Raw genomic sequence first — 16,775 nt, 5'->3', positions numbered from 1 at the left:
AGAATACCCTCAGTCGAAGCTGAGCACTTTTCAACTCGTGTCACGGTGCATCATTAACCCATTCAAATGAATGGCTGACTCAGATTTACATCGTAGGTCATGATATCTGCAGGACAATGCGTGGAAGACTGTGTGGACACCATCTTCGTGCTGGTTTGGAGCAGTAATAGGGAGCAGAGAACTACTTCCCCGTGTAATTGCAGTGATAGTGATGTAATGCATGCAACAACAACAACACCCCCTCTTGCATTCATATGCAGTGCCGTTTTCCTTTCGTTCTCTGCTAGCACCAGAGCTCACCATTTATATGACTTGATCAGATTCCAACAACCTCTCTGAGTTTTTCCACAGCACCCAGAACATCACAGGCTACTTCGCTCATCATTGTGCAAAGCTGAACACCCCACAGATTGATAGGCTTTGCTTATTCATAACAAAAAACAATGACCACAGCGGGCCGGTGCTGTCGGTTTTATTGTCCCGAGATGTAGAGCATCTATCAATGTTTCTCGGGACAACTGGAGTTGGGAGCCTCCGCGGCCTTTTTTTGCTGATACTGAATTTAATGGAAAAAGAAAGTCGAGCCTCTCAGCAAGCAAGCAGTCATGAGCTGGCTGAGTTGTGGTGAAGGGGGCTGGGCGAGAGGGCTCATGCTAGAGCGCATCGCTATTGGTGTTTTGACTTTTGGAATTTGTGACCGTCGGTGCTGCCGAGGCTGACGGAGCAGCCCGAGCGGTGGAGCGAGTCTCTCCGACCCCGTCTGTTCTCTGATGACCTCCCTGAGATGTGGCCCACTCGGGTCATTGTGCTCGAAAAAAACCCCCCACTGTGGCCTAATTTTCCTCCCACATTTCTGTCGTGACTCCGACATGTCGGTCTAACCCCAGGACGGCCCGACTCGAATATCTAGAGACACATCCTCGAAACAGCCCATCGATTCTCAATGTGTCATTAGCACTGAGGGGTTGTTGGCCCTGCTCATGCGATTATGCTCAGTGGGGTGTTGTAATTCACCAGAGGATTCAGCTCTCCTAAATTTCCTGGCAGCCGGGGTGGGGGGGATGAGTTTGACTTCCTCATTGATTGGTCCATTTTGTTAGCCTCTGCAAAAATTGCCACGTTCCTTCTGATCTTTTCCTAATTAGTCTTTTCTTCAGTTTGCTCGTAACAGCGATTCCTTTCGTTACATATGTCCCTCCAGTGTCATGGATACAAGTGTGACGAGCACCTGCTTATCTGTCTGTACTATCTTTAAACTGTGTGCACTGTGAAGGACATTTAAAGAATGAGAGCGGTCATCCAGGCGGACCTTTGTTTTTATTCAACACAGTGATACAAAGTGGCTGCAGTTATTTTGAGAGAAATGCTTTCAGTGCGATATCGGATGCAAATGTTTTCGCCTCGCAGACGATAAAACCGTGTCTTGTGCTGAGAGTTTCTCAATTCCCAACAACCTCGTCTCACCGCAGAGATGGAAACCCCTCCAGAGGAGTGTCTCTGCTGCTCAGTTCTTCAGACACCATGTTCGAGAGCATCCTTCATCGCTGCCGTGTTCCCTTGAGCAACGCCGTCGCCTTGTCACTAATTAGTTAGAAGTCCTTTGAATGCTTTTCGAGCTATCCAGTGTTTTCATTTCCAGAATTCACTTCACAAATCAAATGGTTATATCTTCATGCATGCTGTCCCCATGACTTAATCAGCAGATGTTAATATCCATCGTACAAAGTCTTTTTCTAATTCCCTGATGTCACTGGAGGGATAGATCTTGGTCTTTTGTGACCGCTCAGGCACACAGGAGCCTGTTGTTGTTTTTTCAGCTCCATTTGACACACACAGCTAATTACTGGAGCAGAAGACCCCCCCCCCCCCCCCCCCACACACTCACACACCAATGCACCAAGAGGGTGGCTATTGCAGCCCCTCTTCTCACTGGCTCCCTGAAGACGCGCCAGAGTGGGAAGTATTTATGCCTGCAGTGTTCTCTCGCTATCGCTCAGCTGCATCGGAGGCCTCTGTAGAGTGGCTGGCGAAACGCTCTGATTTCGGGCCCCGTCTTCTTCGCCATCAACCTCTGCAGCTGTTCACAAAAAAAAAACAGCAGGTAAATAACCTGCAACCCCGGTGACAAAGGAGAGAGCGTGGGAGTGTAGGCGGACGCAGGAAGAGTCGGAGATGGGAGCGAGTGGGCAGGTAGGAGAGGATCCTCGGAGAGTGGATGAACACTTCCCGTCTCTCTGTGACTCTGTGTGGGCAGCTAATGAGTCTGAAAGCTTCTCCTCGGCATCTGTCGGCTGAGAACTGGATGCAGCCTCTCTAGTGCAAACCAGAGCTGAAGAGAAATGCTCTGTTGCCCATTGATAATTGGTACAAAGTACAGTACAGGAGAAGGTTGTTTTTTTTTAAATGTACTTTTACTTGTCCGCTTCATCTGTCACATGGGTTCACACAAAGATATTATGCAATTCAAGGTATTACTGCTTTAAGAAACAACAGTACATTAATCAGCACAGCATGCTGTACGTACCTCAGCTCGTCACACTTTGATTTGGGATAGGAGTTCATTTTCTACCTTTTTTATGTACAAGAAGGAACATAAAATAACTTGAAATCAAAACCAACTGTGGCCTGAAAGTAGTACTGTAGTCCTGTGTGTTTGCGGGGCTATTGTACCTGATTGCATTATGTTGAACAGGCGTTGCTATTGTCGGTAGCCTCCGTACCCGCCTTCATACCGTGCATCGTTACTTTACGAGGCCGTAGGAAGGCCAGACGGGAGTGGTGGAGCCAAACCACTCTGCTGTGATAACATCACACACATCAGAGCCCGCCCACCATGTTGTCCTTACTCCGTCATAAAGTCTAATGGTGTGTAGCCACAAACGGGAGTGGAGTCGAGTTTTGAGTTGAGACGCAGTTTGTTTGACCTTGGTATGGTCATATCCCCCCCCCTTAAACAGATTCTTGGAACAGTAGTCAGCTCTCCCACTTCCACTGAATGCCTCATGAGCTGGTGTAAGGGCTATTTATTTTCCCCCACTAATAAGCCGGAGCTTGACAAGTTACCTAATTTATAAAAAAAAGGAAATTACAACACACAGCCTGCACTTGTAGTCGGAGCAAATTCCCATCTGCTGGGTCAATGGTGACCGATTTCACAAATGCTTTGGGTCTCCCCCACAAGACGCTCTTTAGCCACGAGGCACCAAAATGTACAACACCGTGAGCACTTTTAAATGACAGCGTCTGTGATTTTCAACCCACCCCGAAAGGGTAATTCAGGGAGGCTTGGTGCCTGTGATGGTGTGAGCGGTGAGAACAAAATGCTTTGATGAAACTCAGTGTTGTGAGGATCAAACCCGATGCACTTTAGTCCGTAACTCTTGTTTTTTCAAACAATAGGAACAGTAGAATGACACAGCACACACACAGATGGCTAAACAGCTTGCTTTGACTTTCCACTCCGACACCTTTTTGCGGGTGTTTGAGCACAAGCTAGCTCCTTATTCGCCATAGAATGAATATCATCTCACGTATCCTCCAGATACTCTCTCTCTCTCTCTCTCTCTCTCTCTCGTGTCCATTCTGGGCCCCCAGGTGGTGGCCATATCTCTGTGCTCCAGCATTAGGCCCTCCCTGGAGGACACGGATAGATGAAGGACTGAATGTTTTAGTGCACCCCTCCTTCCCCCCCCCCCGCTTTATAATGGAAGCACAATGAATTATTTATGTCACCGAGCTGGTCAATGTAGATCACGTATTACTTATGGTGTTAATATCCGTAATGCCTCTTTACTGTTTACGCCCCATATAAAGTAGTATTTGTGTTCAGTTTTGCCTCTTGAGAGCGACGCTGCACTCTGAAGAGACATTGAAGTCTCACTGAATTGAGGTAAAATGGAGAGAAAAGCAGCCTATTGACGGCCCCATTGACCACACAGCAGGTTGATGAGCGGAGGAGCTGTTTTCCTTCTAGGTTGGGGCCGAGGTCATTGTCCGGCCTTTCATGTCTTCAATAGCTGCAGGCTCCCTGCTGAACCTACTTGATATTCAGTTCTTTTCTCTCACTTCGTCCCGTTGAAACTAACAAGCTTCGACCATGATAGCATATACCTCCAGTAATATGAATAGTTACGACTGAAAACCAGGCCGTTTTACAGTATTACAATCCCTTGAACTGTGGCCACAACGTTTTATCAGGAGGATTCAAAAAATACTTTCAAGGTGAGCCCTTTCATTTTGCAACATGCCCCTTTGTCGGGACTTGCCAAAGAATGAGCTGAGGGAGGTGCAGCTATACCCACATTCACATGTAGGCCCGAGGCCAGGAATAACATCGAGGAAATGAAGCTCAAATTCATGTATGTGCTTTATCATTTGACCCGCCTTGATACAGTCCCAAATAAACAATGGAACAACATTTAAATCCGGGATATGGTGTCACTTCAGTTCTTCCCATTTTAAAGATGACTTTTCCATGCATCTCTTCCACGTGTGGTGGAGTTTGGAAATTGCCTGTAAAGAAGAAGAAAATTCCTGCGCGGCTACAGTAGAGGAAATTACGGTATTAAATTATTATTCATGTCTCCAGGACACCATCAGCGCAGGATCTGTGCGCGTGTCTGTGCCTGCGATTGCGCGGGGAGGGAATGATAACAGCGCCGCGGGGCCACCTTTCTCGTCTTTACATCCGGACCGTGACATCACCGCCTCTCGGGTTTCACGGTGTCTCTAATAGGGGCGCACGCGGCGCAGCAGTCAGCGCGAGGGCTCCCGCACTGTGAGCACAGCAGCAGCAGCAAGCAGCGGACTGAGCGGACTTCACCACACACACGCTTCTTCTTCAAAGTAACAAGAAACTCCTCACGTCGGTACATCTGCCGTTCACATTTGGATTCAACCATTACTTTTTTATGTTTCTCCTCTCTGCACGTTTGACTTCACCGCGGCATTTATGGAAGCTTTTCATTGTAAGTAAAAAAAAAAAAAACCTGCAGTCGACGTGTGCGACATACATCACACTAACATGCGGGATTTGCTCTTAGCGCGATAACGATGGGGGTGTTGAAGTGTGCTGACGGTGCTGGTTGATGCTGTTAGAATGCCGCTCAGATGGATGGAGCTCCTGTGCTGCAGTTAACCAGCTCGTGCCAGGCTCCCAGTCAGCGTTTTGTTCCTCACATGCCAAACACCAGCACCAGCATGCACTGATGCATGTCAGATCACCTCTGTGTTGTCTAGTTAGAGCATTCACAATACCTAGTAGCATATAAATGCTATATTATCTTTGTGAATCTAATCTAATTAGTTTCAGGTATTTTTAAAATAATATTTCTGCTTTTCTATTCCAAATGAAATTGTGCATATTTGGTGTAACGGGCACCTTTTTCCTACTCTAATGTGGCCATACAATGCCAAAAGGAAATTGCAAACGTTTGTATCTTTGATAGTTTTAAAAGCTCACATTCTGCTCGTCAGTTAAAGCTGAGCCCCCAACAGTGGAAGCAAACCTCTACTTTGACTTTTTATTCTCAGTTTCTCTTGTGTTTGGGTTTGTCCTGAATTTCAGTGAAGTTAGTTTTTGATGCGATTCCATTCTCAATCATAGAAAGAGAACCTGTGCTGCCAGTTTTAATACACTGTATGCAGTTATTGGAAACCCCATCACTTTACTAGAAGCAGTCCTGACTGTTTATTTCCATCTCCATTTGTTTCCCATTACTTTGCATCAGATGTGTGGTTCTGTGTGTTCTGCAAAAGCTTTGATCTGTTAATCACAGTCAGTTAAGCCATAATTATAGGGTGGCCCTCCGACTCTCCCGCAGTGACCTCGACTATGTCCTCTCTTTACTAACTCGCGTAGACCAGATCACATCCACACCGTCCACTCAGCAACATGTGTTTATTCTATTTGCTTTATTTTCCTGGAAACAGTGAGCAGTTGAACCTGTTCCTCGTGATCCAAGTAGGATGTGGTGTTGAACTCGTGTGTAGATGTAGGCCATGCACAAACATCATGTGTAAAGCAAGCCACTAGTTTTGTGAAAATATGAAAACATTTTTAATCAAATTATTTTGGCTGCTGCTTGTGATCGAGACCTTGTCTGTATAGTCTGATTAAATGACCACAATAAGTGGATGTTTGTAATGTCTAACCAAAACCCCATCTGCTACACGTCTTATACTTAGTATAGTGTGCTTTAGAGTGTGTCACTGTACCCAGACAACAGATTGGGATGACACTTGTCAAAGCCACAGGGAGAGACTTTCCCCATGAGCTCATTCAGTGTCCTCACTGCCCAATGTTTCCTGCAGTAGATACTCCATTAAGTCGTCGACAATTCAGCAATGTTTCCTCCAGAAAGATTTTGTGGTGCTCAGCTGGGGGACCGCGCGCTCCTTCAACAAACACTTCAGTCGACTCCAAAACATAATTGCAATCACACACAAACATCTTTTTCAGAAAGTAATTTGATATGAAATCACTAAGATAGTCCAGTTTCTTGGATTGAGAAAATGTATTCAGATAACCCCATCCAAATACATTTTATATATATATATATATATATATATATATATTTATTTGTGGTGTCTGTATATATGAGAGACCCTGATACATTAAAGAGCAGGTCGGCAGTAATGGAGATGTGCAGATAGTAGCCTTGTTATTGGCTGCAGGTCCAGCCCCGGCTCTCACAGAGGAGATCAAGGGGAGAGGAGGGCGGAGCCTCATTTGATTTCAGGCTTCAAGACCCGAGAGATAAATCAGCGAAACGGTCAAACTGCAGAGAGTCGTCCACTCAGCCAATGTAGTGGTGGTCATACACAGACCGACCGGCCGTGTAAAATGTTTGTATTTTTATGTGCTTAGTTTCTCTATTGCTGAATGCTAGATGTTTAGTTTGGATGGCTGCAGCAATGTTTATACATTTTGTTAGAACGTTTCAGTAGTGGGATGACGCTGGCTCATGTTCTTTGTTTTTTTTGTTGCATGAATTCAAATGCTTCTCAGTTAATGTGTCTCTTTACTCCAGTATGAAGTTATGATGGGAATAAAAACCATGAAAGCAATAGTTACTTCCCTCTACTAGTCCAGTGAAACAAAGCTGAAGGTACGGTTTTAAACCTTTTCACACATCTTTAGAGAATCCTCGTCCATGAGCCTGCAGCTTCCCATCCGTTCATCAGCTATTTCTTTAAGGAGATGGCCTTGATAAGAAGAGGCTGAGCACTATTTTGGGTGATTCTGCTCTTTGTCCTTCAATGGACCTACATGGCATCGCAGTATGAGTGATGTCTGTCTAAACTTTCAGGAGATGAAAACACAAAGATCATCCTCGTGCGGACAGACTGCCTTTGGGCTTCTTCTGTGTACTTTCTCTGCCGTGACAGCCGTAATGAACGCCGGCTTGCTGTTGTCTTTAATGAAGCCTGAAATTGAACATGGAATGGTTAACAATGTGAGTTTGACAGACACTGAAAGTGACAATAGAAACTTCAGATGCGTGATTCATGTAACGTTTGGAATTTCTGCCTCATAAATAGCTTTGAGGAACCAATCCTTTACGTGTAATGAGGAACAGTTGTGTCATGTTGGCCTCTGGTGAGAAGGTCACACTGAAGCTTGGTTTTATGACCACAATGCATTGCAGTTTAACGTCTTCAATTTTTCCCTAAGATGCAAAATGTCACTTCTGTCAATCAGTGTCTTGTTTTTCCTTGAGAAGGCCGCTTTGTTTCCATGGCTCTGAAACATTCTCAAGTTGATGTTTCAGCTGTGTCACCTCGTCACACGGTCGCAGCTGCTTTGAGGGGGCTGCTAATCGAATTGTTTGTGAGAAGAAAAAAAAATCTGATTTGCAGCCCGAATGAGCAGCTGTTTCCTGAGGTTAAGTTAAAAAGGTCTAAGGTGAAAGTCGAAGCTTAACAGGCAACCGAAGCCACTGGCTGTGTTCTCCACAACATTGCCTCCAGAAGATACGTACCCACATTAGTTAAGGACAGAGCATTAGTCCAGGTATTGCCATTTTGTGACATTCACGCTATTCAAACCTCCAGTCAATGAGCAGTTCCAATACAGCAAACTATTTTTTTTATGTTAAGACTACTCACCTGGTAATGTGAACGCTTTATTCAGTAGCCACTGGCCTTGACTAACGTCGTGTCCGAGTTCCTTCCTGTGTAATAGGATTACATTTCTGAGCATCAACAGCAGAATTAATTATGGCTAAAAGGCTGTGTTTGGTGATTTGCTGGATTTGTTTCAGGGACCTCTTGCAGACTTTCCCTGTGATGTACTGGCATTTAAAAAGGATCACAAAAATGTGTGTGTGATCTTAAACGGTGATAGTACACGCACAGAGTTTGTTTTAAATACCACTGAATAGTCACGTGTGTAAATGCAGAGTTGAATGCGATAACGTCGTGGATGCTATGGGCTCAGGGGGCCCGTGGTTTGGTTTCACTAGCTCAGCACTGCTAGATAACGGTGTGATGCTCTCACGTCTGCTCCTGTGAAGGCTGTGATTAAAGCATCTACTGCTCTGAGGTCTGTCTTTAGATCATGACCATGAGGAAAAGGAGGCTGGGTGCTTCTATACAGCAGGATGCCCACTCACGTAAGGCCTGGAAGCAGTTGGATTCTATTAAAGAGAATTATGATAAATATTCTGTGGCAAGGCAGTAATTATTCACTGGAGCTGTGAGGACAGAGAGGCACGGCTTTCACGGCTTTCTCTGCACACTTTTAGAGCACACCATCCACAATATACACCGTGGTCATATGGTTATGAATGGATGTGGTTTTGTGTCTCATTTGCCTGTTTAGTAGCAGAGTGCTGGAGTAGCAGAGTTGCTTTTAAAAACTTTTTTTCAAAAATTCCTCCGTATCCAAATTAGCCACAGCATTCTCGTTATGACTTTTACATTTGTTCTAGTTTTGTTTTAAACACGACACAGAAAGGGGGAATCCCCTCCAGTTCTCCAGTCACTCCATACTAAAGAGAAAAGACAAACAAAAACCAAGAGCAATGTTTTGATTATATTTGGCCTCTACACATTCAGGTTACCTACCACCATAATTACTCTTTAACAAATTACTCTTTTGTTCCAATTCTTTTCACAATACCTTTCTTTATCTACCTTTCTCTTACCATTATTGCACTTTCAAACAAATAGAGAGGTTGAGGAAACGATGGTTTTGAGTTTTAGAACTTCAACTAACAGCTTTGTGTTTTTTAAGGAACTTCAGTCCGTTGAACACCAGACATCATTTCTCAGTGGAAATGGTCCAAAATTAGCATTGCGTGGCTGTTTTTGGCTTCACAGATGGCATGAATAGGTGGAATGCTAAACCAAATGTTTTCCCCGCCTTACTTCTGAAGCAACGTACGAAGCGAAGGTTCCAGGTTTGGTTTGGGGTTCCAAGTAAAATAATGACATAAGGGAGCTTCCAGTGGGGCCCCACAAACTCTTTTAACTGGTGTTAAAACCGGAACATGTGTTGTCAAAACTCCTGAAGCCTTTTCCCCTTCTCTCCAACGTAAAGATCCCTTCCGGAGCCTCTCGCTTGTTTGTGGTTGAACTGTAGTTGAATGGGAGTGACGGATCAAAGAGCCGCCCACAACAATAAAAGCTAAGCCCGTGGAGTGTCGACCCCCAGACCTTAAGCTCTTCATTACTGCAGCTCACGGCTAATTATTGTGGACGGGACAGTCCTGAGTTGCCCAACCCACCTCACAACAGGGTGGTCATTTCTCACTGCCACTCCTAGTTCCTCACTTATACACATCTGAGGTCAAGAGGCAAGGAACCTCCCTGTGCCCTTTACCCCTATCCACCCAGAAAACCAACATCTCCCTCTGGAAAACAAGAAGAAATGTGAAGAGAATACAGTGTTTTTGCCCGCTATTGAAGCAGAAATGTTCCCACATGCTCCCCTTACCGTGCAGCCCGTGACTTTATGCTGACTGTAGTGACCACAGACCACATCCTCCAGAGCATGTGTGACCATTGCAGATGGTGTTGTGAGCTAAGATTAGCTGGCGGAGGTATTTTTGAAAAACACATTTACTCCAAAAAGAGATTGTGAGCTGTGCAGCATCTATTGATTTTAAATGCAGCAATGGCTGCCGTCATCAACGTACATGATCTCACGTGGATGTTTTCAGAGGGCCCTTAAGTCCCGTCAACAATGGCTTTGCAGCATACGCCGGTCATATTTTCAATCAGATATTGATGCCATGTGGCGACAATAAATCTGATCCGTATCTGCAATGTGGGTTGCCTTCATCCTTTATCTCAGCACCGTCACCACGCTAAAATAAATGTCACCGCTGCGTAATGTGACTAGGAAAACGAGTTCAAATCTAGACAGCTGCTGATTGTCACGGGCCAAAAAAAAGGACATTTTCTCTGATGAATAGGACGATGTGTGTTGCTGTTACAAATCCGGCCATCATCTTGCTTCACAGCCGCCATGTTTTCCACTGAGGCTGCAGAATTCACTGTCCTCCCATACCACATGGATCATGTTGGGACCGTTTAGGACCTTCTCAAATAGCTTCCGTCCGCATAGTACACGGACTCTTTGTCACACAGCCCCCCTCTTAAAAACACTGCACATCTGCAAAAATGTTCTTAGCAGCAGGAGGGCCATTTTATTTTTATAGATGTAACCCAAAGAGCCCTGGTCAACTTAATTTTGAAGGTGATATTTGAACTAATGCTGTAGCTTTGAACACTGTTATTTAGCCAATATGATTTACATCCTTTTCATTTCAGGTTCATCACGTTAAGGATGTGACATTGTATCTTCTTTGACTCTGTCCCGTTTAAAAGTCTTGATGAGAGGTTGTCACGGTTGGGTTTTGCATTGTGTGTGTGTTTGTCTGTGTGTGTCTCCTGATCATGCTTATTATTTCCACCTGTTCCAAATCACCTGCCCCTTGCTTTTCTCTTTGCAAACCCCAGTCATCTCTACTCACCTGCCGGCAATCTGCTCATCAACCCTCACCTGCTTAGACTCCCCTGCTTGCCCTGTTCCAGTTGCCGGATTATCCGTTGTTCCTTTTCCCTTCCCGTGGACTCGTCGCTCTCCTGTGGTCATTCCCTCGTGTTGACCCTCGGTTTGTGTCTGTGAACCGTCACACAGGTGTTGTTAATGAGGGGTTGTTCTTTTAATCGGGCTGTTTTTGGGCCAATGCCGTGTTCCAGTATCAAGTTCCTATATGGCTAATATTTGAGCAAACACAGAGAAACATGGACATCATATTGGAGCCCTCTTTAAGTGCAGCCTATGGCTATGGGGTCAGTGCTTAGTCGCCTTGTACTGTAGCTGTTGTTTGGTCTGCCTACTTCTGAGGAACTGTCTCGCTCTCTTTTGGCTACAGTAGATGTTTGACTTGTTTTTTATTTTCCATGCAAGTAGGCTACAATTTTCTTGTCCGATCTCATGTCGTATGCTGAGAGCAGATACTTCCTGTAACGTTGTTCGTAGCCATTGGGCCATAGAGCTTATTTAAGAATGTAACTGTGTTTTAGCAACATTAAAAGTATGCATAATGTTGCTTAGATATTGGGTGAGATGCCATTCCACGTCGGGGAACATGGTAATGCATCACAACACGTTACTGCAGTGAAGCCAGTTTAAGCCAATAGGGTTACTTGATACTTTGCAGTCACTCGATAAGAGACGACACACCTACCAAAGTGGATACAGAGGAGCGGTTTCCTGTGATTAATTTCTTTTTTATATATCCCATAGGAGGTATTAAACACTTTGCTCTCCTGTAATAAAACAGCATGCGTCGTCAATTGATAGGTTGGAAAAACGCACCCTTACATTTAAACCTCCTTTCCTTTTAGCCAGGAATAATGCACCACATGAAAGCAAACTGGCGGTGCATGCATTGAGTATCAAAACTCAAATATTCTCAAGCGTTGGATGGTTGATTGATTATTACATATATCAAAAACAAAAAGCAATCCTTCTATCCCACGACAGCAATATCAGTCCTTTCTTTCTTTTTTCAAATCTGTAGCCGACCTATGTGCAGAACAGTATAGACATGCGTGAAGGGAAACCAAAGAAAAATGGTGCCGCTGGTCTGCCCCAAGACCGCACTGAGGGCTCTGCTGCCAACAGCGCCTCCAGTAATTATAGACCAGAGCTCTCCAGGCTCAACTGAAACTAAACCCCCTATTTCATGCTTGGCATTTGCTCTTTTCGGGACATGAGTACCCCGTGTTTAAAAACTGTTATTTTTGGGCTGAAGCTGGACTCTCCTCTGTGTAGAGTTCAGCCTGTCGGAGTTTCATTGTACAGCTTACTGTCGAGGCAGTAGCAGCTTCAAAGACTTGTTGACACCGCAGCTCATGCAGCTCATATTCTCTGATGTCTTGTTTAACAATGACTGCTGTCAATGCATCCGACTGATATGTTGATACTCTCTACTGCTACTACACTTCCCGTCGCTCACTGACAGTATAATCAAATAACCATTGATTTTTCGATAGGAAGCTGATTAACTGGATCTCGATCTTGAATCCATTTATCAGCGCTATTTCAATGACTGTGTTCGGCCCAGGACCATCCAGATCACACACAGCAGTGACCGGGCTCTGCTGCTGTTGTGAAGGCCCCCGTGCTTGTATTGCTCCTCTCCAAAAGACTGTGTGGTCTGTGTGCTGGTGCTCTACTCATGTCTGGGTGGAAGTGACTGTGGGCCGCTGTAATTGGCCTACAGGATGGGTGCGTACTAGCATCTAGGATGGCATAGCCTGCGGATTTTTATGTTTTTAATGATTTTGACGTTGGTGCACACTGCTGTACGTCCAAATGTCTCTTTTCTCTTCTTGGTCCACTGTGGACCTGATGTAACATCGTTCTGCTTTTGTTTGTGCTCTCGTGCTTTGTCTTGTCATGGGGGCACTTAAGCTGTTGTTTGCTGTGCCTTGAGTGCTTGTCCTGTTTTCACAGTGACCCAATATATGTCTGGTTGGACGAGTTTTGCAGATTGGACCAGTTCTTGGCACAGCATGCTAATTTATTCCAGATTGTGTATCTGTTCCGTCCCCACCAAACATTCCTGCCAATACAAACTCATGTTTTGGAGGTGAAGAGTTCTCTCAAGCCTTTACAGCTGGAGTTCTGTGACATGTTTAGGTTATCAGGGCAGTTAGCAGCATATTAATTCACCATTTTCAAAGATGGATCAAGTCTGATTTATGGGCTTATTTTTACCGTTGTGTATGTAGTGTTTTCCAATATTGATGACTCCTTTTTTTTTCTCTCTTTTCTCCCTCCCTACTGTCAATAGTCACAATGAGCGGAAGGTGACCTGCAAGCATCCTGTCTCAAGCTTACCCTCACAAGACAATTGCATCTTTGTCATCAACGAACAGTAAGTCTCTTGTGTTTTGCTGTAAGAATGCCACTTGGCATGTCTGGGCACCACAGTGTGCTGTTGCAACGCCGAATGTGTAGGCAACATTGCACAAGCCTGTGCTGTGCAACCCTCTTCTATTCAGTGCTTCTTCACTTATTCATGTTCATGAAAAGAATTCCTTAGAAATAAGAACTAACCGTCGGAATGCCAATGCCAATTGAAAGACTTCTTATGCATGTCCTGTTAGATGAGTTGTATTTATTGCACAGTTGAGCTGCTGTTTTCTCCATTGCCAGCCATTGATGCTAAGGGCCGACAATAACAAATCCTTTGTGCCGCGGATGCGTCAGCTAGTAAGAATGAGATGAGTCACGGTTGGTCCCTCGTTCATGGCCCTTTCAGTTGTCATAAGTAAAAAATATATATAAATAAAATAACGTTGCGTCCATGTGATCATCTGCTTTCAGCGCAACAACAATCACATGTCTGCCCACATGAGTGGATCAGAGGCCAGTCATCTCTGACTTTCACTTCCAGGAGAATTACTCTGAATATGTCAGACTACACTTAGTCAATTTCTTTCCATCTCAGGGATTGTCAGTACTCCCATTTCCAGTTTCGTCCACCTTTAACTCCACCCGTGGGTGACTTATAGTGAGGTGTGTTCTCCTTCCAGAGGTTTGCAGGATGTCCAGATGGCGATCTATGACTTCGGCCTCCTTTGCAGAATCACTCAAATTTACATCCGTGTCCCTGTTCTGAATATAGATGTTCTGGACTGTTTGCATCACAGCCCACACCATGACAGTAGCCTGAACTTTCATCTCCCACTCAAGTCATCTTAGTGTAATATTGCACGACATGAATCCGCTCCACTCAGCTTCTCACTTCCCCCATTAAACCCCCCCCCCCCGTCACAGCAGATCCTCCACAATGTGATATTGTCCACGCAAAAGTGATGTCGTCCCAACTGGTGTCACTTATTCTGTTGAGCAATGAACGCTGATTGAAATACTTTCTGCTTCAAGGTATGAAATGTCACTCCCACGTATGAAATAATGGCCGAAGTCCAATAACTAGTGGAGTCAGAATTCCCTGAAGTCCCATTAAGGACGCCAGTTTGAGCTTTTTCAATGCGTTGCTCCAAGTTATTATCATGGTTTTACTAGAATATGATTTATTGAGTTTTCTCGTCTCGCCAAATTCTTATGAGCGAGGATGGAGTAATTGGAAAATGGTTCTGAAGACCAGAACTGTCTTGACACATTCCTCCCCTCACTGTGTTACTCTCACATCTCTGCTGCGTTTCACGCCGATGTAGAGATGATATCTGATTCAGCGATTGGTGTTTTGTCGCTGTAAGATGATCTGCAAAATGAATATCGGCCGTTCTAGAGGTCAACTTTGGGAATACCCAATACTACTACTACTCATTGTTGTTTTTATGTTGATTGCGGTGGATTTCAGCTGACAGTTGGCTGTGCTTTAAGGGGGAAATCTTCACCCCGGACAAGTAATAAAAGGCAAAGACGGATTTAAGCTGCCACAGGGATAAAGAGGCCAGGCTGCAAATCACTGTCTAATCTGCTTCAAGTAAATCCAAAACACCAAATTTGGTTTAAATGTACAAGTATAACATTTAAGGAACAGAAACTCAAGTTTACCCAGAAGAAGGTCTGTGCATCCATGATGAAGCCTCCAGTAAAGAGATTATCTGAACCATACGGGGTTCAGGATAGTTACAGCTGCTCACGCTCAATCGTCTGCTCAGTAGAAACTTAAAATGTTTTGGTGCAGATAATCAAAGCTCCCGTTGTCCCTGAATGCAACCAGAACAGATGAGTCAGTGATTCCCGGATCTTTGTTGTTGCCCTTGTCAGGATTATTTTAGATTTTTAAGGTTCCGTCTGAGTTTGTACCCAACCCACAGATGCATGGATGGCACAGAACACACCGCTGTGTTATTGAGGGACCAATTAAGCTATTACCCGTCCATTAGCCTCTCATAACCTGCTTTAACTTTGCTTATGGGTTATAAAAAGGCTCTACTATATACATCTGTCACTCACACTGACGCTCTCAGGTATGTGTGACTTACTGCTCAAGTCATGGTCTGTCTTTGAGAAGTGGCTCCTCCCACCTCAGTCGATGCCTCAGCATTCTGCGGTCATTGCTGTACATGTGTTTGTCTATTCTTAGTGGTCCACATGACCATGTGCAGGCTGACGAGAGATATTTGTAAAACTCGCGTGTAACGCGGGTTTACCAAAACATGATCTGACCACGTCTGCAGCAATCAACTCATTTCTAGCGCACCGTGTTCATATCAATTAAGGTTGGACCATACGACAATATGAAATGCTGTAAAATGTGTAAAAGGTTTAGCCGTGCAGATATTAGTGTGGAGGCTTTCCCTTTAATATCTCTGCATGTATTAGACCATCAGAGCAGATGTGGAAAATCAGTGCGCAAGACTGCATTATGGCAATGTTTGATTTTTTGAATTACAGGTAATGTGAAGAATGTAGCACTATATCGTGTTTAATTTACAAGTAATTCATTATTAATACCCACAAAAATGTACTATTATTAGGATATATATATATATATATATATATATATTTATTTATTTCATTTAGTACTTGCATTTCACATGATACTAGGGGTGTAAAGGTTCACAAAATTCACGGTTCGGTACGATACAGTGGAGCCACGTTTCGGTACAGTAGAAAACTATAAATGCCAGAGAAATGTACTTTATTTTAAAATATATTTATTCATTAAAACTAACATCATAAAGTTATTCTTTGACTGTGAACAATGATGGAACTATACCTGAGCGACTCTTCTGGGGTGTCTTCTTAGCAACACATAAGCATAGAAAAACAAAAACTGCTCCTTAATGTTATGTAGTATTGTTACTTACATCTTGCAAAAGAGATTTTTTATCTCAATGGGACTACCTGGTTCAATAAAGGTTTAAAAAAAATATATATATATATATATTTTTTCATTTTTTTTTTCAAACTTATTCGGTTCGTCATGCGTACCGAACCGTGAGCCTCGTACCGAAAGGTTCAATACGAATACGCGTACCGTTGCACCCCTACATGATACTATGACATATTTTCCCGTCAGTGGTCACATTAATAGATCTTCAAACCCCCTCATTGGTCAAAACATGACGACTCTCTTTCTCAACATGTCTTTGCTCTGTTTTGTAGTGTGAATTGTGGAAAATTGTGTCACCCAGCGTTTGGCAGGTAATGCCTTGGGTGCAAATGGACGCTGTGTTCTCCACATATGTTTTTGTGTTGATGACCCTTGTTGTTGTCCACTAACAGACTGTGGGTGTTTTGCCTGATTACCTGTTATGCATTTGCATTCTAA

At 44.0% G+C, this 16,775-nt stretch overlaps 1 protein-coding gene across 2 annotated transcripts in view; it reads left to right on the top strand.

Moving 5' to 3' along the window:
• Window positions 1–16,775, top strand: part of LOC306781336 (pleckstrin homology domain-containing family A member 5-like) — a 64,176-nt gene that overhangs the window by 21,052 nt on the left and 26,349 nt on the right. The window contains exons 1-2 of one of the 2 annotated variants that reach the window (XM_079274149.1): window positions 4,821–4,967; window positions 13,317–13,400. Coding sequence is in view for 1 of the 2 variants with exons in the window: in XM_079274151.1 (XP_079130277.1) it covers window positions 13,317–13,400 (84 nt within the window). In the remaining variant the exon portion in view is untranslated. Of the gene's footprint in view, window positions 1–4,820; window positions 4,968–13,316; window positions 13,401–16,775 lie in introns of those variants that run through there. The other variant, XM_079274151.1, reaches the window with a different exon arrangement.

This window comes from Melanostigma gelatinosum (genome assembly GCF_949748355.1).
Source record: "Melanostigma gelatinosum genome assembly, chromosome: 1".
Lineage (NCBI taxonomy): Eukaryota > Metazoa > Chordata > Actinopteri > Perciformes > Zoarcidae > Melanostigma > Melanostigma gelatinosum.
The sequence above is the reverse complement of the archived record's forward strand: the minus strand, read 5'-3'. Positions and strand labels throughout refer to the sequence as shown.